We start from the raw sequence: 21,988 nt of genomic DNA on the forward strand, positions 1-21,988 counted from the left end.
CCCCTCCCCCATCCACCAAACCGGCACAACCATAACCCCCACCAACCCCGCCAAACTCCCCGTCATGACCGCCCACCCCGCCCGCCACGCCACGAACCCCCCCCACAAGGGCCCCAAAAACAGACCCAGGAACTGCGCCATCGTCTGGATACCGAACGCCTGGGCGACGGCGCCCTTGCGGCCGAAGACGGTGGGGTCGCGCGCTTCCATCGCAGCCAAGGCGGACTGCGTCTCGAGGTACAGCGCCGGCGTGCACAGGTTGATGAGGCAGCCGATGGCCGTGAGGCAGGTGAGGAGGAGGGCGATGTGGGTTGGTTGGGCGGTGGTGACGAGGCGGAGAGCGAGGAGGGGAATGGGGAGGAGGGCGAAGGAGGTGAGTGCGATGGGCCGGGGGCCGTGGGTGTCTGTTAGATGGCCTTTTTTTTTTCCCCGAGAGTTAGTAGGCTACTTGGGGGTTAGGGGGTTAGGGGGTAAATGGTAGGGATAAGGATAGGGATAGGGATAGGGATTGGGATTGGGGCATGGGGCTTTGGGGGCTTACCGAAGTAGGGTTGGAAGAGGGCGGTGATGGCGGAGGGGAGGAAGGCCAGCCCCGCGCCGAAGGTGGTCCAGCCGAAGCGCGATTCGACGAAGATGGGGATTGTCTGTCATTTAGTCAGGAAAATGTGTGGGTTGTTGGGTGTCGTTAGGTTAGGTTAGGTTAGATTAGGGAGGATCGCAGGGACTGGGAAAGACAGCTTACAGCGTCAAAGGCGGAGTAGAGGAGGCCGTGGATGAGGAGAGCTCCGGAGGAGATGAGGATTCGTGGTTCGCGGATGATTAGGAGTATCGCTGGCTTCTTGTGTGGGTCGTTGCTGGACGTCGCGGAAGATGATGAAGAGGGGCGTCTGGTTGGCGACGCGGTTGGTGGCTGCTGCTGCTGCTGCTGCTGCTGCTGCTGCTGCTGTTGCACCAGACTGTCGCTTGACGTACACCCATCCTCTCCTCGGGACGGCGAGCAGGATGATGGATGCGTCTGCATCCACCATTCGGCGACGGCTTTCTCGACCACCGCGACTCGCATGAGCAGATCGATCCCCACCATGGCAAAGGCAATGGCGAACACAGCCTGGTACCCGGCAACTCGATAGACCAGACCGCCAAGCAGCGGACCCAGCAGAAACCCCAGGGCGATCGCCGAGCCCAGGTACCCGATGGTTTGGCCGAGATTGCTCGTTGAGACCGAGTCCGTGAGCAGGGCGAGCCCGGCCACGGCGACCATGGCGGTGGCCGCGCCCTGCAGCATGCGGGCCACGATGAACACTGCGATCGTGTGCGCGAGAGCGAGGAGGACCATCGATGCCCCGAGGAAGATCAGGCCCAGGAGGTAGGGCATCCGGCGCGTGGGTGCCGCATCGAGCATGTACCCGAACGCTGGGCAGCAGACGAAGGCGACGGCGGCTTCGCACATCAACAGGATGCTCACCCAGAATTCTCCTGGGCCACGGTTCCGCGAATTAGCGTTGGACAGACATAGCGGATCAGAGCATCGAATCGGAAGGTCGACTTACGGTCTTCATATGCGACGCCGGCGCGGTCGACGAGGGCAGTGGGCATAACAGGCACGATCTTTGCAGCTGGTCAGAGTCGATGGCAGAGCACGTCCCCTTTCATTGGTGACTTACCATCGCATAGAGAAAGTAGTCCTAGATCACATCAGCCATTTGCTCCAAGAACAAAGAACATAAGGGTACCCACCGTGAAGAACGATATCCAGGCCGTCGCGATGATGAACCCCGTCGACGACCGCCATCGCAACAGTCTGGGCGGACGATAGCTCATGGCTTTCGCATGAGAAGTCCACAATCTACTTTACCCAAGGTTACTACGAAGTCAATCGCTAGCTATACTTGAGTAGAATTTGTGGTTCTTGGCGAAGAGAGAAGCGTTGCAGCCCATTGCTTGAAGCGGTGGCTAAGCTGTGGCTGATTACATTTTGACAGGCTCTAAAAATTGTCTTTTTTTTTTTTTGGTTGGCGGGCGGATTCTCTATTTCCCCCAGAGAGCATTCAACAATGACGAGGAGAACCCGAGTTGGCCACTCCTCCGTCGTCGTCGCAAGAGAACAAGCAAAGATTTCCGCACATATACATACATATACATGACAAAGTCAATGATGAAGCTTCCGAAGTCGTACTCCTTTCACCAATGTTCAAGGACAGATCTGACGTCTACTCAGACTGTCAGACTGAGGGCAACAGCCGAATGTCCATGCCGAAGAGAACAATAGAACGAGAGTAAGCAGGCCAGTCAACCAGAAACCGTGATCTGATCCCGGAGAACAACTATTCTGTTGGGGATCTCCGTCCTCCGCTTTGACTGACTGAAAAGCATACGCATGCATGTTGGGAGGGATATGGCCTGACCAGGCGCATAATAAGCTTGATGCTGTCTGATATTCTGATTTACCGCTATTATTATTGAGCTACAGCTTACAGGCAAGCCGGATCAAATCCCGATAAGATAAGAGAGAGGGGACCCAAAAAGTGCGGAGGCCGTCGACCTGGCGCGGGTTTCGGAGGTGGCCGATAAGGACCTCCCCATCCTCTTTCCTCCCTCCCCTTCGCCCCAAGGGCGAGTCAAAGCTGCGCCAACTTAAAGACGCTTTTGATCCCCGGTTGTACGATCGTTTTTCTGTGTACCTGCATACCCTGCACATTTGCTCTTGCAATCGGACATTTTCCTCTACCTCCCTGTTTCCTTCAAACATGTCTTCCCCCATCACTGCGGCCCGCTACGGCAAGGACAATGTCCGAGTATACAAGGTCCACCGGGACGAGAAGACGGGCGTCCAGACTGTCGTCGAGATGACCGTCTGTGTTCTCCTGGAGGGAGAAATTGACACCTCGTATGTTTTTTTTTTTTTTTTTTTGTTCTGTTTCCTCCCTGCTTGTGTTCCCTCTCCACTCGCACCCCTCCACTCTTCCCTATCCATTCAACGCAACCGGCTAACCATGTCTTATCAATGATACAGTTACACCAAAGCCGACAACAGCGTCGTCGTCGCCACGGACTCCATCAAGAACACGATCTACATTCTCGCGAAGCAGAACCCCGTGACGCCGCCGGAGCTCTTTGGCTCGATTTTGGGGAACCACTTCGTGACCACGTACCCGCACATCCACGCGGCGCACACCTCGATCGTCACGCACCGGTGGACGCGCATGACCATCAATGGCAAGCCGCACCCGCACAGCTTCCTGCGCGACGGCGAGGAGACGCGCAACGTGCAGGTGGACGTGGTCGAGAATGCCCAGGGAATCAACATCGACATCCGCTCCGCGCTGGCCAAGCTGACCGTGCTCAAGAGCACCAACTCGCAGTTCTGGGGGTTCGTGCGCGACGAGTACACCACGCTCCCGGAGACCTGGGACCGCATCCTCAGCACCGACGTCGACGCCACCTGGCAGTGGCAGCGGTTCGCGGGGCTCGAGGCCGTCCGCGCCGCCGTGCCCCGCTTCGATGCCACCTGGGCCGCCGCCCGCGAGATCACCCTCAAGACCTTCGCCGAGGACAACTCGGCCAGTGTTCAGAACACCATGTACAAGATGGCCGAGCAGATCCTTGAGCGCCAGCCCCTGCTCGAGACGGTCGAGTATGCCCTGCCCAACAAGCATTACTTTGAGATTGGTAAGTTTTCTTGTTCCCTTTCTTTTTTTTTGTTTTTTTTTATCGAAGCGGTAGGCTGACGACTGAATGAATAGATCTGAGCTGGCACAAGGGCCTCAAGAACACCGGCAAGGATGCCGAGGTGTATGCACCCCAGAGTGGACCCAATGGTCTCATCAAGTGCACGGTTGGTCGCAAGTCCAAGGCCAAGTTGTAGTGCAGTGTAATTCTTTGGTCTTGCTATTGCTATTGTCGTTTTTTTTTTTTTCCCAGCGCTTACTTGGAAGTTGTTTCCGGCTCAAAGACACCCCGAATTTTTGTTTTGTATATAGTTTCTTCGTTGGGATAGGGGGTATAACATTTCACTGGATTGATCGGTTATGATACAGCACAAGCCTATTTTCTCGCTCGCTTCCCCAGTAAACTGGTACAGGCGCACCTTGGAGTAAGTAGGTGTGTAGATCGACAGCATATGTGGATAAACTTTCCCAAGACATATCAAATCAGATGAATGTATAGATTAGGGACCGGAAACAGAGAAAGAAATGGAAAACATTGAAAAACTCCCACCCATGCGCTAGCAAGTATTCGTGACGGCAACAAGGAAAGAATATAAAAGTACAGGGAAAAGAATACACCAGTCGGTTTTTGGTATCCGCGAAGAAGAAGGAGAGGAAACAGTCAAGGCACTTAGGTATATACCGCGGATGATAAAGCCGAATCTCAACCACCTGGCAACATGGTACCTGGACTTGGAGTTTCTTATGCCGACGTCTCCGCCACCTTGGCCGCCTGGAACGCCTGCTGCACCTCGGGGAGCGTTCCAATGGCCGACTCCACCGGAGCCTGAGCCAGAGCACCGGTCCCACCGATCTTGATGATATTCTGCTCGTAGGGGTGCTTGAGACCTTCAAAAGCTGTACGAAAGGAATATCAGTAAGATGCCTTTCATGCGTTCCCGTAGCAATTTCCATGCCCCGTAGACAAGACTACTCACTCTTCAACCGCGCCAATCGCTTATCCCGCAGGCGGTTCTTGGGCAGCATGCCGCGGACGGCGCGGCGCAGGACCTCGCCGCCGCCCCATTTCTCGAACATCATGTCCATGGTCATACTCTTCAGGCTACCGGGCCGGGTGGTGTGGGTGTAGTACTTCTTCTGCTGGCGCTTCTTGCCGGTGGTGCGGAGGTCGTGGCAGCCGACGGCGACGACGTAGTCGCCGCAGTCGGTGGAGGGATCGTAGATGGGCTTGTTCTTGCCCATGAGCACGAGGGCGATGGAGGAGGCCAGCCGGCCGAGGGTGCGGCCGTCACTGCCCACGTCGACGTGGTGCCATGCGCGCGAGTAGGCGAGACGGGTCTGTTTTTATATTCGATGGAAAAGTCAGTTGAGGGCAGCAACAACCACCAAGCTAGAGAAGAGGAAGAAGGGATTGGTGAACCAAATGAAAAGAGCGAGGTACCTTTCCAATAATTTGCGACATCTTGGTATCTTGATACAAACAACAACAACAACGAACGACGAACCAATGATGCAGAATATCTCAACGCAACAAAGCTCACACCTCACTATCTTTGCACTGCAGGTCCAAGTTCCTCCAGGGCCGGCCAGCCGGCCAACCGGACAAACCGACCCTCCGAGAACCCCCCCCAAAACCACGTGACCATTCGTCGAGCCCTACCCGCTCTAGCCCAAAGCGGGTCTAGCGCACCGCACTAAGCGAAATCGTCCGCACGGTGCGTGGGTGCCAGCCCGCCCGAACTGCCACAAGCCCGCCCTGGGAAGAAAATTAATACGCGAAGGAAAAACGACGGACGACAAATCGACGAAACGACCGCAGCACCCTCTCTCCTCCCACCCGACGTACTTCTCACCCACCCCCCAGCAACACAGGGCCATTCAGACATCATGGCTTCCGTCCCGAGTGTGCAATGCTTCGGCAAGAAGAAGACGGGTGAGTTTTTTTTTTGGTTTATCTTGGTGATTGGACATGGGAAAAAGGAAAGATGGAGTCGCGAATATCGGAGGAAGAAAGGGGTGGAGGAGGGACAAGGCGCGAATGTTATATCGGTATTAGGATACAATGGAACTGACCTTTGAAACTCTATAGCCACCGCTGTCGCCCACTGCAAGGTATGCAAAACACAACACTCCCAAAATCTTCTACACTACAACATCCGGTGTCGTTCGTTCGCGGGTTCCGAATCGAAGAGTCGGTAAAGGATCTGGAGGGGGAAAGTGAGGACGAAATTGGAAAGGGATGAGCTGGGAAGTGGAAAACATCGACTTGAAGAGGAGGGATTATGCGACTACATCGGAAATATTCAACACGGAAAGGATGCGGAGGAAATGAAGTCAACAACCCGAACGGACGCACGCACGAACGAACGAACGACACCATCTTCCTTCCACCCGACAATTCCGGCCAAATCGCATATGACGGAAAGAAACATGGAGACTGACAATCGCAACAGCAAGGCAAGGGTCTCATCAAGGTCAACGGCCAGCCCCTCTCTCTGGTCCAGCCTGAGATCCTCCGCTTCAAGGTACATATCCACACCTTTTAACTTTACACAAAAACCGATCCCTCTCCGATCCAACCCAAACCCACCACCTCGAAAAAAAAAAAGGAAGCATTGATTGACTCGAACTCAACCTCCGCCAAAAAATAGGTCTACGAGCCCCTCCTGATCGTCGGTGCCGACAAGTTCGCCGGTGTCGACATCCGCGTCCGCGTCACCGGTGGTGGTCACACCTCCCAGGTCTACGCCATCCGCCAGGCCATCGCCAAGTCCATTGTCGCCTACTACCAGAAGTACGTCGACGAGCACTCCAAGAACCAGCTCAAGCAGGCTCTTGTCCAGTACGACCGCACACTCCTCGTCGCCGACAACCGTCGCACGGAGCCCAAGAAGTTCGGTGGTCGCGGTGCTCGTTCCCGCTACCAGAAGTCCTACCGTTAAAACGGCTCTCAATCCTTCGGTATCCCTCTTATCCCTGTGGTTATTCACTTTTCTCCGCTCGCTGGGCTGCTTCTTTTCTTGTCACGAATTCCAGGAAGAAGTTGGCTGGGTTGATGAGAAGTGTTTTTCAAAAAAAAGTTTTTTTCTGCCGCCCCTCCCCACCTGATTTCATTCGGGAATGGCGGGCTGGTAGACGGGTAAAAAGGATACGCAGAATGGTGTCGTCTTAACGGTTTGTACTCTGGGGTGGAGAGAGATCTGGTGCGGTGTGGTCCCATTTCCGTCATTGGACAATTCGATCATAGAGGAAGGTCTGAGTTGTCACAGTGGTTGTATGGATTGATACGGTGCAATGCTGGTCTGAAATTAGTATAGGCCAGGATTATCTGAAATATCACCCGATTTCTTTTTTTGTCTATCTGTTTCTCAGCCTAAAAGTGGAATAAACTTTAGCTTCTGTTCAAACATATCTAATGATCACCTGCCCACACGGGAGCCCAAGCTGGTGGATATTCTGACTATCAATATGCTATCTTAAAAGGAAACCACGACCCACACACAAGGTTGAAGAGCTCTTCTGACATGGACGCCCCTTCCATTCCATTTCCATGTAAACCTTCCCGCCTCACAACCCACGCGGGCACCAGTTGACCCCGTTCTGATTCGCGCAAACACTGCATTGATGCCATGTCCCCGTAGACCCGCATGCCCTTGGCATCAACTCCAGTTCAGCTGTATCGAATCAGATGCATCAGATTGTTCGATGCAATAGACTGCCGATGACATCGTATGGAAGAAGTTTAGCCAACGTAGGCAAGGGAAGGCCGAGATGTGCTCTAAGGGACATAAGCAGAAACGCTGTTGTCTGTCCAGCGGAGGTTGCCGTTAAGGTGACCGCTCATTCCACCATGGCCGTCGTAACCTTCGCTCTCATCGTCATCAGCCCCATCAAGGGACAAGATATGGAAACGGTTGAGAACTGAGGTGGATTTCCCGACTGAAGCATCTTGCAATCCGTGTCTCGGCCCGACGGGTACCTTACCCTGCGATCTCGCACACTCGTCTGGATAGAACCCGATTCTCGTACCTTTGTATGTAAATCGGGACATCATGCAGGATCGCGCAAACAAGGCATTGTGGACGGAGTTGGTGGATATGTAGGCATTGCCATTGTTGAATTTAACCGAGATTACGATTAGGTTGTGGATATGCTCCAGATCTTTCCGGATGACCCACTCTGTGACGTTCGGATGCACGCTGTAGAGAACTAGGTTCCTCGAGGCTCCATTGTAGATCTTGTTTCTGACATAGGGAGGAACGTAGAATTGCCGGTCATTCCAGTTTGTTTCAACCTAGCAAGATAGATGAGTCTCAGCGGAGGTGAGTCTTCGACCAACAGAGTTGCACTTACGCGCTTCCCCGCCACAGAAAGACCATAAGTGTTGCTATGCTGCAGGAAGGAGCGGGCCGCAGCCTTTTCCACAAATGACACACTTGCAATCCGCTCACGAGCCCTCAGGTAGACATGAACAAGGGCACCGCTCTCCACAGCGTCGACCACGTCTTTGTAAGTGACGCGGTCTGGCAGGTTGCGGATCATCACAGTGCGTTGATCAGTAGGGATAGCCGCAGATTCCTCGCTCCTGGATGGATCATCGTGGTCCTCTGCTTTTCCGTCGCTGGTGGGCGAGTCGACCGAGGTGGCAGCATCGTGGTCATCTTCAGATGCAGCACCTAGATCGGAGCTCTCATCTGAGCTTCTGCGACGAGGAACGACAGCACGTTTGGTATGCCCTCGCTGTGGGGACGCGGTATCTGCAGTGCGACCTCCAGTAGCTGGAGGAGTCGAGGTAGGGCCATAGATCAAGATCTGCACGAAATCAGTACGTGAAAGCGCAGACCTGCATGCGGACGTTTCTCACATCGAGAGTCTCCTGTGACAGGCCCCCTTCGAGCAGCGAGTTTTTCAATCTGGCTGTGTTATTCGAGGTTAGAACAGAATTGCGCGACCACAGGACACCAGCAAGCAACGTACCGAACTGCTGAGACGATTGGAGCTGTGACCGACAGCAATGGCTTGTTAGTCGGCGATGCTGAGTTTGTTCGGCGCATTGCTTACCAGGCGTTTGTATTCGAGTTCGGAAATGGTCACGGAATTTGAATTGGACGATAGGCTTCGGAGTGCTTGGAACTATACAACAGCGTTCAGTCACTCGGCCAATGAAGCGATATCCTTCCTGTACACACAGCATCAAATCTAGCGAGGCATAAGCTATGTGCATTTAGTTCTGGACCATTGACGGAGAAGCAGCGCACCTTCCAGTAGGAGACTCAGAATCCATTTTATTATGAGAAGAAACAAATGCCGACATCGTGGCTAATAGGGACGCCTGTGTGGTGGGTGTGTTGCGTGCTGCGTTAGTCGAGACCAGCGATCAAATGACATGACGGTAGTGTAGGGATAGAAGGAAGAATACAGAAAGGTGACTTACTCAAGAACAAAAGGAGAATGCTGGAGAAGCTATGAAAGGAGTGAGAGAGGGAAATGAAGATAGAGTGAAGGAGGGGAAGCAAACCGAAGAGAAGCCACTTCACATGGGTTGGTGGTCTCAATTGCGCAGGCGCAATCGACCGGCTTTTCGAGCCCACGCGGTTTCCATTCACCTCTTCTATCTATACCTAGTGTAAGAGGACCAGGTAGAAGTCGATCTAGATTGGCTCAAATCGCATGCTCTATCAAGTTTCCTTCTATTTGTGACATCGGAAGCAATAACCTCAGAGTCAAAGGTAACGGATCCATTGACTAGGAGGGTGATGAGGGGGAAGTATCGTCGTTTGTCGTCGACATCGAATCTCCCAACACCCAGCGCTTGTGTGATCAATGGCTTCCGGATGCCCCTTTCAAGCGGCAAATCGTGGCTGCGCCATCTTAGACAGGTCAGAACTACGATACGATGCCTTGGGATCAAGGATCCCTAAGGTGACCGGGGTATCCTGCTACGACCGTCGACGTAAGGTGCAACTGATTTACTTTGCTGCTCTAGTCAACGCTTCGCGTGTCTCGGTCCGAATGGAATTGATGCATGCATGTGCGTACAATACAAGAATCATATTTGAACTAAGTTCGTAGAATGGGTATCATTTTCATATCCACTACCCTTCGCATAAATTGTGTAGTATCGGAAATACGTTCTGTCATTCTGTCATCACGCTTCACTACATACCACGAGATCACGCACCGCTGCTGCTATAAGACTGGCATTGGGATGATCATATCTCAGGATCGGTCAAAGCACCGGGCTTCAGATTCCGGCGCCTTGCTGGTAGCAGATGCATAACCGAAACCACTTTCATGTTCGCTCGGGACCATGCCTTGGAATAGTGTTCCTGCTTGGTGATTTGGTGATTTTCTGCTTCGAAGGCATCAATCTGAGATATTAAAGCGATCACCTGCTTCGCTCAAACCACATTAGTGGCTTACTGCCGTTAGTCCTTCATCCAATCTCGCCGGGGGCGATATCGACATCAATCCCCCCTGGCTCATCTTCTCGTTCAGCTGGTATCTCAGCTCCTACAGCTCCTAGGTTCGTGTCTCGTCTACCCCCTGCTGCACCCCGTTGTCTTGCGCGCCTGATTTGGATGATGTTGACGGTAATCTGGGTCACAAATATCGCCAGAAATATGCCCAATACCAAGGTCTGCGGGATGTACATCTCCGAGTCCCGACTTTGTTCCGGCTCCTGGCGAGAATTCTCGGATGCACGAGTATTTCCGAAGGAAATGGAGACCGACATGGTAAACGGTGTGAACGACGTGAAGACCGCCGTCGAGGGCGATAAGAATGATAGACCAGGACCCAGAAACAGTGGCACAAGGGAGAAGATGAGCAGAGGGACGGCTAGTCATAAGGCAGAAGAGAAAGACGGGCGAGAACCGGCCAGCCTGATTAGTAGACCATTGTGAGTGACATAGAACAATATTCAGGTTTAGATGGCAAGCGCCTCCACCTACCATTCTCGAGACCTCGACTTTTTGACCCATCGTGCAACAATCTTCAAACGGTCTCTGACACTAGTCGTTGCTAATAACGAATACTTATCGTCTTCCCACAAAGGATAGACGCTAGCAAGCCACCATGGGAACAGAGCGGGATCAGTGGGTGCATCACCGTAGGCCATCAGGACACGAGGATGAAGCCAAGCGACTCCCTTACGACGTTGTTCGTCAATGAAGTCTATAGCCAATTGGAATAGCTGCAGGGTCGGCAGGACTTCTATAGGGGTATCTGCAGGATCAGCACTTGCCGCTGGCGGCGCTTCCATTGTGACTGATGTTTCCAATGACTCAATTCGCTCTTCTTCAGTGATTGGCACATCTTCCACACGTTGTACCCTGCCAACATGATAGCCATCAACCACTTCCGAGCTGCTTACCTTGAATCGGGAGACACCAGTGGCAATAACCAGGCTTCTACCGTCTGGGAGAAGCTCATAGCGATCAACCATCAAGACTGTACCATACTGCATAAACTCAGACCGCCCCAATCCCGGCTGAGGCCGACTGCCGCGGTTGTACATGACCATGCCGAATTTCTTGCCCCTCGTCTCCATAACCCTGCGCATCATTATGCGATATCGAGGCTCAAAGATATGCAGGAAGGTTGGCATGGTCGGGAAAGACAGCGAGTTCACAAACAGGGGAAGCGTTTGTTCATCGTCCGCGGCGGCCGCGTCATCAACATCGGAAGTGTTATCTTTCCGCATCTCCAACTGCTCGGGGAATAGCGCCTCCAGGATAGCCGAGATCCTCAGGTTGCTGGGCTTTCTTCGGGAAGTTAAGGACAAGTTCAGCTTCCGGCGACAGACAGGGCAGAGATCACTGTGGTCCATCACCATAGTGACGCAGTCGCGACAGAACGTGTGGCCACATGGCGTAGTCAACGGATCCAGTATAAGCGAGTAGCACACCTGACAGTCCAACTCATTCCTGACCGCATTCTTGAGCTTTGTATATGAACGCTGGGTGGAGCTGTCAGCAGCAAGGTCCCCGACCGAATAGTGTACCTCCGACGCATCATAATCGAACCGGCCCTCTTTGACGAGACAGTAGACTCCCTTCAGCAAATCCGTCCCAATACTTTCACACTGTGTGGTCACTTCTGGTTCACCTCGGGAAGTTTTCCACGTAACTGTAGACGCGCCTTCGCTTGAACCATCTCCGCGGTCGACCGCAAGAACCTCCTCGAAAACATCGGCCAGTCGACTCAGTAAGACATCCACTCCACAGTCACCCAGGCAGTGCTCTCCGGAACACGCATCTGCCTTCCCCCAGTAGCATAAGAATCCATGCTTCCGCTCCTCGTTCGCGGGATATGTGATACCCGTACGTTGATAAATCGGCGGGAGACATGACCGGCAGATTGAATTTCCGCATGGCAGCCGCAGCGGCGAGCGAAGGATCTGAGAGCAGCGTGCGCATTGTATGCTTTGGATCACCGCATGAGGCACAACAGAAGATACGGCGGTCTCGCTCGCGGTTGCTGGTGACGGCTCGGGTCCCAGCGCATGTGACACTGCGCTGCTTATGCCGCGGGAGTGATCATCGTCAGATCCGGAAGTGGTGGCGTGCAGAGGTGCCGACGCAGCGTCGGGATCTTCCATCGGAAATTGCAGTAGGAGAATGGGCTGTGAAAGCGACGGTAGTTTCCAGTGTGTGATAGATGTAATAGTTTGCTTTAAGTCCAGCAAGAGCGACGGCAGAGGTTGAGGTCTCGAAGTAGTGAATGATTGTTTTGTTCCAGGTGGGCGGAGAGCCGCGGGAATTAAGTTGGGTTAGCTCCCCGCAGTCCAATCGAGGGGGAAGCTGGCCTAGAGGAAGCCACGCACTTCCCAAACAGCTGTATTTACCACCAAAACTCCTACACAACACTTTTCTTACCCAAGCACCAATATTCTTTAGAAAGGCTATACGATATAAAGTGGGTACTTGCTCCTATATTAAAATATATCACTAATACTTTTTTTAGTGAAATAAATAAGTAAAAATTTTCACAGTTCCGGACAAATAAGTATCCGAGACCTTTCACAGCACGTGTACAAGCAAGCAATTACTAGTATATATATAATTTAATAGACAAGGCTTTATAAAGTGTTTTCTACAGAAAATCAGATATTTATGTAGTTCTTATATATATATTATAACCTATCTAAGAAGTTTTGTAGTAGAATACAACGAAATGAGATATATTGAGACTATATTAAGCCAGCAGCCGTTTGGGAAGTGCTTCGCGTTCAGGAAGTGCGTGGCTCCCTCTAACCTCTCCATCCTGTTCTTTCTAGGACATTCTCGTCTCCAAATAGAGTAAAATAGTACTTTCAAAATTGATTTTCTACATCTATAATCAGACTTTGAGTCTGTGCATCCGAGAGAACACAGAGAACACCAAGTAGTTATCTACGGGCATCAACGCTCGTGCTTGATGTATATACAGTACATACAGATGCCAGAGAAAGGAAAGAACATTCATCGTGAGCCATAAGTTGAGCAGTGATATGACAAGAGTGCTCCCCAAGCCCATTACTAACAGATTGAGTCATTGACGACGCAGAGGTTCGAAATGCGCCAACTTATTTATGGAGAGGGGAAAAAGCAAAGTAACTACCGGGGTAATCAGGGTAGAAAAGAGCAAAAATAAAATGCTAGCATCCTTTCATTGCTCATGACTGAACCGTCCAACGCCGAGGCCAAAGCGATATGAGGAGACTGGAAGATGGGAAAACTGCCGAGTGCATGAAGGTCAGAGCAGACCTGAGGATTGCGCATAGCTGTTCCGATCCGCCTGGCGAGGTCGAACCGTGCAATCGAGGGCGCAATTTCGTATCACGCCGACGGAAACTCGTCACCCAGAAACTTGAGATGAGGTACTATCTGAGTCGGTATCTGAATCGTCTTCGGTAACGATGCGCCGCAGAACACTTTTATCGAACAGATCGAGTGCGAAGCGGCGAGCGGGTAGGCGAAAATGATGGCTCTCAAGAATATTGAGAGTCTTGCGAAAGAGGTGAGGCTGGTAAAACCGGTCTGGTTGCTTCGACTTGATGCTATAAAGGTTCAGAGCGTAAGCCTCCGGGATCTGGATGGATGGTCCGGACAAATGTTACTTACTTGTTGAGATCATTCGCTGCTCGCTTCGATAGAACCGTGTTTCCCATATCTACTATATGCTTCAAGATCTTCTGGTTGGTGGGGTCCGGGTCGAGAGTGGCTTCCTTGAACCTCTCTTGAGACGTGCGCTTGGCCTCACGGGTCCTAGAGTGCGACGGAAAGTCGACCTATAGTTGCCACTGATCAGCCACTGCACCTCTGTAGATCATCTAGAGGGGATTCCTTACCAGGAAGAGTTTGTTGAAGTCAGTGGGAAGACTGAGGCCTAGCGAGTTCCCCTTGTGATCGAGAGCCGAGTCCCAGCCGAAGTCTCTCAGCACCTTGAGACCATGTCGACTACGTGAAATCAACCCTAGAACAAAGAAAGCCGTCCCTCTCATCGTGAGAACCTCCGCACTTTCTGCGATCTTCACAATATGCTGAACGATATCTGACTCCAGAAACGGCGCACCCAGTTCCATCGAGCCGACGTTACCCACTGCCCACAAACAGCCCTTGACCTTAAGAAGAGCCTCCGTGTCTTCTTCATCCAGCTGAAAATCGCGAATTGTCCAAGCAAACTCATTGAAATGGCCGGAATGCTCTAGAAGCTTGCATCCTTCAGCGGTTCGGGCGAGCTCTCGATAGAAATGGGGCGGCACTAGCCCAATGTCTTGAAGATCAACCAGATCTTCAGGGACAAAGCTACTCCTTCGTGGCTGGTCAACATAGGCACGCGAGAGGGCTGCTTCAACAAGGCCCACATAAGCATCGTTCCGACCCAGAAACCAATCATCCATTTCCTGGGTAATGTAATCCAACCCATCGAGATAATGGTAGCCCACTGATGTGGACAAGAATCGTAGGAGCAATGGCGCCCCAATTTCACCTAAATGGTCTAGGGATGGCCGACACTTCACCACATATTCGAGATAGTGACGTTGATTGCATGCCTCCTCGAGGATTTTCACAGCCACTTGACAAACAGACACGTCGGGATCGTAAAGCTGGGTAACGAGAAGCTTGACCACCCAGTCCGCATTGTTACCAGCAGATGGTAAAGCGGGGAGAGAAACATTTCCAACAGCGTACTTTCGTAGGAGTCGAGTCGCGAAGATGCGAATCTCCTTAGAACTGGTGGTTAGTGCTTTGGACAGAATGACCCTGAGGTGACTTTCCTGGGTGTAGTCCATATTCCCAAGAAGAGTTTGAATCAGATCATCTCGATCTCGCAGCTCAACGATATGGTAGAACATATTTAGCATATGCCATCGTTCCATCATAGCCAACCCATTTGCGTCACTACTCAACGTTCCTAGTATAGCAAAGTACCCTCCGCTCAACGTGCTAGCCATCTGTTCTTTCGAGAACAAGGGAGAAGACGATGTGAGCCCACTCATGCGATCGACTTGAGCAAGACACTCAGCGACCTGCCTCAAGAATTTGTTCTCGGCCAGATATCTCGTCCCTTCCGGGAGTTGTACGAGTGTGCGCATTAGTGCACAGCCTGTACGAACATAACGCTGGTTTGGCTTCGTGTTTGGTAACATAGAGAATCTGTACTTGAAAGGTCGATAGAACCCGATCAGTCGCTTCATGAACTTCGAGCCTTTGATAGCTTCTTCCAGCCGCTTGGGGTTGGTCAAAGGCCCCTCGACAATGCGGTGAATCAGGTCCCACTTCCATTTCAGGTAGTTGACGGTGTTCAAAACATGCGTCTCCAGAATAGCGTTGCGGAACTGCGTCTCGTCCATAGATGGGCTTAACTTCTCCTTGCCTTGGTCACCAGAGAGAAGAGAAGCGGAAATATCCACTTCGACATTGTAACGTCCCGCGCCGTTTGGAACGCTACGAGCCAATGTTCTATTGATGCTGTCTATTTGATAAATTGTCGAAGTGGAGATGTCATGATTTTCAACATCATATTTGATGGCCGCTGGCAGGAGATGGGGCAGAACTTGCAGCTTCGCACTGATATGCTGAGGCAATGAATGATGTGCCAGTTTCAATACTTCGGTAAGAAGTAGTGTAGCCTTGCGCCTGAGTGACAGGTCTGTCTCGTCCTCAATGAGATCCGAAAGTGCCTAAATCCGTATCAGCATCGGTTGAAATTTCAAGAGAATGGCCTTAATAACCTTCGACAACCCGGCCTCGACAAGGGTGGCAAGAATCAATGTTGAGAAATGCGCCGTCAAATCGAATCGATTACCATCATCGTTATAGAATGCTTGAATATGTTTCGTGTCCGATTCTGTTCTGAGGTTGGCCACTCGCCCATAAGTTGTGAGCCTTCGTCCAGCCAGGAAAGATGATGACCATGATGGTGGCTTGATTCTTAATGCGTCAAACAAAAGCTCCATGATCAAATCTCTTGCCTGCGGGTCCGGGTAATGTAATGAGTCGAGTAGCGACTGCAAAGGTTTGGCTCCGTTTCTTGCAAGTATAATCAAGCCCGGCCATGTCTTCAGCATTGCCGAGATAGCTCTAGCTGAAGACTTCAAGCGCCCATTACGGACCGAGTCCGACAAGGAGTCAGTAAACGGTGCAAGAACAGCCTCTAACTCACATCCTCCTCGTAGATGCTTCCTGCTGTAGGGGGTATCGAGAACATGGAGGAAACTCGCCACGAGACTTTCTGAGGCGCCAAACGTTCCTTCTGCTAAGGCGTCGTGAAGGGTAGCAAATCCACCGGAATATGCGATCAATTCAGGATCCTTAACCAGAATCTCAGCTAGAGTCATGATGGAGATGTTCCGAAGACGATCCTCGTAGTGCTCTGCGACTGACACAATGGTCCTGACTACGGCGCGTGAAATCTCACGCACACCGTCCTTGACGTCCAAGAAGGCCCTAACGAACTTCAAAGCTTGCTCCCGCTCAATGCTCGCCTTGCTTTCCTTGACTAGGGACAGAATCACCAGCTCATCTGTATGGAACGATCGGATAATCTGGAGGGATTTCCGGTCCGCGATAGCGTAGCGTGTCAATCGGTACCCAGCCGCGACTGCTTCTTTATTGTCGCTGAGAAGCATGATTTGCACGCGCAAACCGAACACAGACCACTCGAGGTCGTACTTTAAGGTCGGGTGTCTCTTAAACAGCTCCACGAGACTGTTTGCACGTTCAACGTAATAATCCGGGGGCATGCCTTCAATTTCCAAGGCTTGTAGTGTTTCTGCAAGGACATATGTGGGTGACTCCATTTCCGCCTCGCCCTCTTGAATTTGGGCTTCCTCGATCGTCGGGTTGTTGCGAGTAGGTGAACGCATCGAGCTGCTTTGAAAGAGGGTCGATAGGCGACTTCGAGGTGGGGTAGACGGCGCCTGCGCACGTAGCATCTCCTCCTCGAGTTCATGATGAAGCTCTGCAAGCTTGCGGTTCGATGAACTCAGCTCCGACTCCACTCTTAATCTCTGGTCTTTCGTGTGTTTCGGATTCTTCGCGAGTAGCGCTTCCAGCATGTTCTCGGTTCCCGTCTTGATTTTCATCTCCTTCGCGATCTTGTCTCGAATCACAGCCTGTCGCTCCTCCGTAGTCGGCATATCATCCTGATCGATAAAGCTGCTCGGTCGACGATTCAGCGCTCCGTCCGGACGTGGTGTGGTGCTTCGCGATGACTTCATGCTCTTCAATTCAGAGCTAAAGCTTCCAGGGGCTCCGACCGAGGTGGTCAACGAGCCCCCCCGGACGCCAATGGTCGCACTGCCCCCAGATTCAGAGCGAGCATTTCTTCCGGGTCTCGTGGCGGGCTCGGCCCAGCTACCGTCCGCGGAGCCATCCTCCAGACTAGAGTATGAAGGCCCATCACCCAGAGCACGATGCTGGACTGATGTCGCGGAGAATCCTGAGTTATATCCGGACGCCATAGAGCTCCATCTAGCCGCGAGATGGGAGTGACTATCACCTGTCGGGACTTAGATAAGGAATGAAGCGCTGCATTGAGTTTGCAAAGAGTCCACGAGCGCTACCGAAACAACCAGATATCGAGGGTGAAGAAGGAGGAAAGGCTCTGGTAATGGTCCACTGGGGCTGACGGCGGGCACTTTAGAAGGGAGGGGAGAGGGGAGACGGGTTCGCGGCGGTCACGCTGGGGGGCAGCGACGATTGGCGTGTCAAGAGCGGTTTATGGGACCCTGGTTATGTAGCACAAGACAACGGATGATAGACTCAAGATACTAGTCCCAGAAAACAAGTTGTCTGCTTCATTGACCGGGGTTTCTCTCAAATCCGACTGTTGGTGGTTTCAGCCTGGATTCATCCTATGGCTTGGCCAGCGCCCGTTGGCTGACTAATCCAGCCTTATCGCCTCAGGCCAACACATCCCGTAACTACCGGGCCTTCAACAACACGCAGTTCGTAGTAACTGAACGAGGGGTAGTTATTCGGTTTGTTCATTGTTTCTTTTTTTTTTGTTTTCCTTTCCTTTCCTTCTTTCTTTTTCTTTTTTTGCTTTCTTTTCTCTTTGGTTCCAGATCCATGACACCACTACAGTCATCATAGCTTGTACCATCTTGCAAAACTCCCACATTTTGGTGAATCACCGGTTCATCATTTACTGTGAAAGCATACTCATGAGGCATCGTGTATGGCTGATTCGTTCCAACAAAATATGTACATAGGGTTGAATCCCGTAGGATTCCGAAGACCACAAAAAATAGAAAAATAAGTTGAGAGAAAGAAGAAGTTGTTACATCGATACAACATCATAGTACATGAAAAGAGAGACTGGGGAATTAGTATATTCCAAGATGCTGTGGGACAAACGCCGGATATGCAAGACCTAACGGGAATGTACGCTTGGTAGTACAAAATGGCTGATGGGCTGATAAGGATCGTGATAATAGCCGGTGTAACCATCATATAACTATGATTCCCACGACTGCTTCCGCGGCGCATCGGCGGTATCGTGTGGTACTTGGACCAGTGTGCTATCACTGCTGTTGTCCATTTTGGCCAAGGTTCCTTTGCTTTCAACAAACTTTGACGTCATGTTGCTAGCGGCAAGACGCCTGTTCTTGCGCCTACGCCAGGCGATGACAGCGATATAGATCAAAAACATTGCCCCACAGATGATACCATAAGCGAGTGGCGACGCGGGTGGTATATCAGGATTTTTCGTGGCCGCATAATGGAAGCCAATTCCTCCATTGATGATTCCGAGGGCCGCGAGAAAGCGGCCAAGGTACCGGTGCGAGACTCCATAAAGTGATGATGTGCCAGTCTTGCGGAAATGCAGGTGTTGCATGATTCCCAGAATCGGTTGTATGATGACGACTCCGCCAACGGCCACATATCCGATAATTGGATGATAGCCACCAAGCTCTTGGAGGTCCTTTGAAACAGAAACCCCGACACCAAACCCGGCCAGAGCCAAAAGCACGGCAAAGGCCTGCAAAGGGGCATGGATCCATGTCACGGTGCGGCGCGAAGGAACAATGTATAGGAGGAGGGCAAAATTAGGAAATAGGAGAACGAAGGCAACGGAGGTCATTACGCCGTGCGCAATTCGCTTTTTGTGAAGAATGGTATCGCTGACCTGCTGCGGGTTGGAGTAGGGTGAAGGATGGGATGAGAGGCGCAATGGAACATAGTACGGACTGGAGAAATTGCTACCGGCATTTTTTTCCAAGTCCAATGTAAAAGAACCATGCCAGTCGTGTTGGTACAGCATCTCCGAAACATTGCTAGACGCCAGCGGGGGCCCATAAGTCAATGCCCAAGACCACGAGCTGGACTTGCCAACAGCGCTCTTGCCGTTAGCCAAAGTCGTGCAATTATCACAGCGAATGTTCGCTGTCATGATTCCGTCGTATATACCGGATCCTTCCTCGAGGTACGCCTGGATACCGGAATCGTACTGAGGTTGGACATGACCGGTTGCTCTCCTCGTAGAGAGCGTGACATTGTTATCTGGTGCAGAGTAGATAATGAAGAGGTTTCCATCTGTCATTTGCGACCCTTGGCCCAATGCGAACCATTTGACGCCAGGCGGGGCTCTGAGCCGGAGGTAGATAGGGCCTGACCCTGTGGACGATGTGTTCTGAGGCACGTCAATGCTGTATGACACATCTTCATAGTCGTAGGACCTCTGATCGTGATGGATGACCCTGCTGAAACATGTGCGTGCTGGAAAGCTGCGAGTCAGCCGGGGAGTAAGTATTGCACATAGAAGAAAGCCTTACCTAGTCCCAGCGCACTCACGGCAGCGGTAAGGAATGAAGACGGTTTCATAATGATGGTAGTGACGACGGAACCAGGCCGTCTACAAATTGAATATCAAGGAAGGCAGCAGAAGAAATCTAGCGTAATTGTGGTCGAAAAGAATGAAGGCAGAAGACTTCAGGTCGTTCGGTATAATAGTTATAATCGAATATAAATGATGGTTTAAAATGGTTTTGAGGTCAAGGAGTGTTGCTGCTGGAGATCTCGAAGAATAGGCGTGGTTTTCTCTTGATGACGGAAGTGTCTTGGAGTATGTTAGGGCTGGGATCTTTGCTGCTGGAATCTTGGTGTTCGGAAGTATATTGAGGCAAAAAGCATCACTGCACAAAAATGTCAGTCAGTAACGACCGACAGCCAAATGGGATTTCTTCTACTGCTGCATGACATGGCGAGAGAGCAGAGCATGGTCCGCGCGATGTTCTCGCGTTGAGCATAGCGAGAGAGTGAAAACAGTGATGACAGAAATAGAGAGATCTGGAATTGAACAATTCCTTGAACAAGAAGACAAGAGGAGTAGTCATACTTGAAAGACTCGGATAATAGAATCGCATATAGTTGTCATAAGCCACATAGTGTTGCCACAAATGCCATGCGACAGATCCGTCTGCATGACAATCTCAACGAGTTGAACGATGACGATCACACTACCATGCGGGCGAACACCACTTCAGATGGCCGGATAAAAACTGACCAGGAAAGGAGAGACTTGCAATTGAAGAGAGTGACAATCGGGACTACTCATTTACTCAGATCGAGCAACGATAGAAAGCAAACTCGAGCCCACGAAAGGAGAGAAGATCGTCAATCAGAATGGGAGATTGTCAGATAGATATGCCCGGCAAGCGGGTACCTTTAGTTTTTTCCAGATTGACAATCATGGCGAAAATCCTCGGGCTTTTTCAGATTTAAGTTCCCCGGGGCTGCCACGCCTCTTTGGGACCTGGGTATCTTGCCTGGTACGTACTCCTACGTAGTGTGGGCATTTTTTTAGGCGTGGAATGGCCACATGGTCTGTGCTTCATGAGTTTGTCTGCATACAGGATGAGAGAGGTCACTGCAATGCCTGGAATCATACTAGCAGGTATTGGCGAATCCAAGGTAGCTTATTGTGTTCAACACTCGAGTTAAGATTACTCCTCCTTCTTAGGCAGTAGACGGTCTTAGCCCTGTCTAGGTCATAGAGGCCTGGAAAGACTGTACAGGATTCGGGCTGGGCATTATTTCTGTTATTTTTATTATCATTGTTATTATTCAATTGTGCAGCATCCATGATTTTCAACCGTCGGGATGGGGCATACCAGATACTAGGTAGCACCTATCATTGGGTCGGAGAACGGCAGGTGATCAATCAGACCGCAGAATTGTGGGCGGGACTCAATTGGACTCTTTTTTTGTTCTCCAATTGACTCTTCCTCTCTCCCCCATTTCAAGGTTCCGTGTACGTATTTCCTTCCCTTTCCTCCGCCGGCACCGTCTTTTCCACCTCCATCCCGACTACGGAGTACTTCTGCACTGGTACTACCTCCGTTCTGAGGCATCAACACGTTCGTTCGCATCCTTTCCCAGCAGTAGCTGCCCAGCTCCGTTCTAGACGTTTCATATAAGTCCTTGACAGCCTCCATTATTCCCTATGGCCTGACCACCATGTTGCTCGTTGCTTTGGAGGAAAGAGCCGGCAAACGGCTACGTCCCGTATATCCATCCATGTGGAGAAGTGAAGAACTGGGTTCAATTCAGCAGTAAACTTCGGGTCCCCTTTCAGTGTTCACTCTCTCCCACCCCCCACCTCCCTGCGGGACGCCTCTCTCCCCTCTTTCTAGTCTCCAGACCTAAATCCTCCTCCCCGGGATCAACATGGCTTTCCCCTAAATCATCGTGTCATTCCTTTCCGCCACTTCACACAAACTGAGTTCTTACCTACGCACTAGTTCAGAAAGCTGGGAGCCCAGAGACGCAGAGAGACGTCCGACTTGCTCCGCTTATTGTTCCTGGCGCCAATCATGGACCCTGTTC

The 21,988-nt window shown here is 51.5% G+C and overlaps 9 protein-coding genes across 9 annotated transcripts; 2 read left to right on the plus strand and 7 right to left on the minus strand.

Moving 5' to 3' along the window:
• Nucleotides 1-21: 21 nt before the first annotated feature.
• Nucleotides 22-1,821, minus strand: BO82DRAFT_405722 (MFS transporter; the record flags this gene model as incomplete). The annotated part of the gene is made up of 6 exons (XM_025639510.1): nucleotides 22-416; nucleotides 542-644; nucleotides 743-1,476; nucleotides 1,551-1,608; nucleotides 1,665-1,685; nucleotides 1,738-1,821. Coding segments are annotated over 6 exons (1,395 nt in total), but the record flags the coding sequence as incomplete, so codon positions are not given.
• Nucleotides 1,822-2,341: 520 nt separating this feature from the next.
• BO82DRAFT_357799 (urate oxidase) lies at nucleotides 2,342-3,918 on the plus strand. The gene is made up of 3 exons (XM_025636119.1): nucleotides 2,342-2,887; nucleotides 3,014-3,669; nucleotides 3,744-3,918. Exons 1-3 carry the CDS (start codon nucleotides 2,748-2,750, stop codon nucleotides 3,863-3,865), a joined length of 918 nt encoding a protein of 305 aa, XP_025488053.1. The 5' UTR covers nucleotides 2,342-2,747; the 3' UTR covers nucleotides 3,866-3,918.
• A 78-nt stretch (nucleotides 3,919-3,996) lies between these two features.
• Nucleotides 3,997-5,239, minus strand: BO82DRAFT_357801 (mitochondrial 54S ribosomal protein uL13m). The gene is made up of 3 exons (XM_025636121.1): nucleotides 5,110-5,239; nucleotides 4,646-5,006; nucleotides 3,997-4,565 (listed from the first exon to the last, which is right to left on the minus strand). The coding sequence occupies exons 1-3, from the start codon at nucleotides 5,128-5,130 to the stop codon at nucleotides 4,411-4,413; spliced, it is 537 nt and encodes a 178-aa protein (XP_025488054.1). The 5' UTR covers nucleotides 5,131-5,239; the 3' UTR covers nucleotides 3,997-4,410.
• A 316-nt stretch (nucleotides 5,240-5,555) lies between these two features.
• Nucleotides 5,556-6,610, plus strand: BO82DRAFT_377628 (40S ribosomal protein uS9; the record flags this gene model as incomplete). Its single annotated transcript, XM_025637587.1, has 4 exons — nucleotides 5,556-5,601; nucleotides 5,758-5,780; nucleotides 6,122-6,193; nucleotides 6,320-6,610. 4 exons carry the CDS (start codon nucleotides 5,556-5,558, stop codon nucleotides 6,608-6,610), a joined length of 432 nt encoding a protein of 143 aa, XP_025488055.1.
• A 533-nt stretch (nucleotides 6,611-7,143) lies between these two features.
• BO82DRAFT_169900 (RNA-binding protein) lies at nucleotides 7,144-9,406 on the minus strand. The gene is made up of 9 exons (XM_025630337.1): nucleotides 9,187-9,406; nucleotides 9,103-9,131; nucleotides 8,927-9,000; nucleotides 8,858-8,867; nucleotides 8,730-8,801; nucleotides 8,646-8,667; nucleotides 8,533-8,585; nucleotides 8,022-8,480; nucleotides 7,144-7,962 (listed from the first exon to the last, which is right to left on the minus strand). Exons 3-9 carry the CDS (start codon nucleotides 8,980-8,982, stop codon nucleotides 7,447-7,449), a joined length of 1,188 nt encoding a protein of 395 aa, XP_025488056.1. The 5' UTR covers nucleotides 8,983-9,000; nucleotides 9,103-9,131; nucleotides 9,187-9,406; the 3' UTR covers nucleotides 7,144-7,446.
• A 698-nt stretch (nucleotides 9,407-10,104) lies between these two features.
• Nucleotides 10,105-13,136, minus strand: BO82DRAFT_368090 (putative ATP-dependent protease (CrgA); the record flags this gene model as incomplete). Its single annotated transcript, XM_025637108.1, has 6 exons — nucleotides 10,105-10,266; nucleotides 10,322-10,508; nucleotides 10,622-12,294; nucleotides 12,496-12,506; nucleotides 12,548-12,573; nucleotides 13,108-13,136. 6 exons carry the CDS (start codon nucleotides 13,134-13,136, stop codon nucleotides 10,105-10,107), a joined length of 2,088 nt encoding a protein of 695 aa, XP_025488057.1.
• BO82DRAFT_435439 (putative cytosolic regulator Pianissimo) lies at nucleotides 13,045-17,619 on the minus strand (the record flags this gene model as incomplete). The annotated part of the gene is made up of 4 exons (XM_025641026.1): nucleotides 13,045-13,710; nucleotides 13,775-13,941; nucleotides 14,002-15,837; nucleotides 15,889-17,619. 4 exons carry the CDS (start codon nucleotides 17,617-17,619, stop codon nucleotides 13,509-13,511), a joined length of 3,936 nt encoding a protein of 1,311 aa, XP_025488058.1. The 3' UTR covers nucleotides 13,045-13,508.
• Nucleotides 17,620-18,111: 492 nt separating this feature from the next.
• Nucleotides 18,112-18,475, minus strand: BO82DRAFT_170088 (uncharacterized protein). Its single transcript, XM_025630339.1, has one exon. It carries the CDS (start codon nucleotides 18,331-18,333, stop codon nucleotides 18,145-18,147), a length of 189 nt encoding a protein of 62 aa, XP_025488059.1. The 5' UTR covers nucleotides 18,334-18,475; the 3' UTR covers nucleotides 18,112-18,144.
• Nucleotides 18,476-20,274, minus strand: BO82DRAFT_170092 (cytochrome and DOMON domain-containing protein). The gene is made up of 2 exons (XM_025630340.1): nucleotides 19,936-20,274; nucleotides 18,476-19,879 (listed from the first exon to the last, which is right to left on the minus strand). Exons 1-2 carry the CDS (start codon nucleotides 19,982-19,984, stop codon nucleotides 18,618-18,620), a joined length of 1,311 nt encoding a protein of 436 aa, XP_025488060.1. The 5' UTR covers nucleotides 19,985-20,274; the 3' UTR covers nucleotides 18,476-18,617.
• Between the last annotated feature and the right edge of the window lie 1,714 nt (nucleotides 20,275-21,988).

The sequence above is a fragment of the Aspergillus uvarum genome (genome assembly GCF_003184745.1).
Source record: "Aspergillus uvarum CBS 121591 unplaced genomic scaffold BO82scaffold_62, whole genome shotgun sequence".
NCBI classification, from domain to species: domain Eukaryota; kingdom Fungi; phylum Ascomycota; class Eurotiomycetes; order Eurotiales; family Aspergillaceae; genus Aspergillus; species Aspergillus uvarum.

Excerpts from the sequence above, each read along its gene's own strand:
- BO82DRAFT_357799 (XM_025636119.1), top strand. The coding sequence starts at position 2,748 with ATGTCTTCCCCCATCACTGCGGCCCGCTACGGCAAGGACAATGTCCGA. Across the intron at positions 2,888-3,013 it reads GAGGGAGAAATTGACACCTC|TTACACCAAAGCCGACAACA; the intron begins GTATGTTTTTTT and ends TCAATGATACAG. Across the intron at positions 3,670-3,743 it reads CAAGCATTACTTTGAGATTG|ATCTGAGCTGGCACAAGGGC; the intron begins GTAAGTTTTCTT and ends CTGAATGAATAG.
- BO82DRAFT_357801 (XM_025636121.1), bottom strand. The coding sequence starts at position 5,130 with ATGTCGCAAATTATTGGAAAG. Across the intron at positions 5,007-5,109 it reads TGTCGCAAATTATTGGAAAG|ACCCGTCTCGCCTACTCGCG; the intron begins GTACCTCGCTCT and ends ATATAAAAACAG. Across the intron at positions 4,566-4,645 it reads GCGATTGGCGCGGTTGAAGA|CTTTTGAAGGTCTCAAGCAC; the intron begins GTGAGTAGTCTT and ends CCTTTCGTACAG.
- BO82DRAFT_169900 (XM_025630337.1), bottom strand. The coding sequence starts at position 8,982 with ATGTCGGCATTTGTTTCTTCTCATAATAAAATGGATTCTGAGTCTCCT. Across the intron at positions 8,668-8,729 it reads AACTCGAATACAAACGCCTG|CTCCAATCGTCTCAGCAGTT; the intron begins GTAAGCAATGCG and ends TGTCGGTCACAG. Across the intron at positions 7,963-8,021 it reads TTTCTGTGGCGGGGAAGCGC|GTTGAAACAAACTGGAATGA; the intron begins GTAAGTGCAACT and ends CTATCTTGCTAG.
- BO82DRAFT_170088 (XM_025630339.1), bottom strand. The coding sequence starts at position 18,333 with ATGCCTCATGAGTATGCTTTCACAGTAAATGATGAACCGGTGATTCAC.
- BO82DRAFT_170092 (XM_025630340.1), bottom strand. The coding sequence starts at position 19,984 with ATGAAACCGTCTTCATTCCTTACCGCTGCCGTGAGTGCGCTGGGACTA. Across the intron at positions 19,880-19,935 it reads CGTGAGTGCGCTGGGACTAG|CACGCACATGTTTCAGCAGG; the intron begins GTAAGGCTTTCT and ends GCAGCTTTCCAG.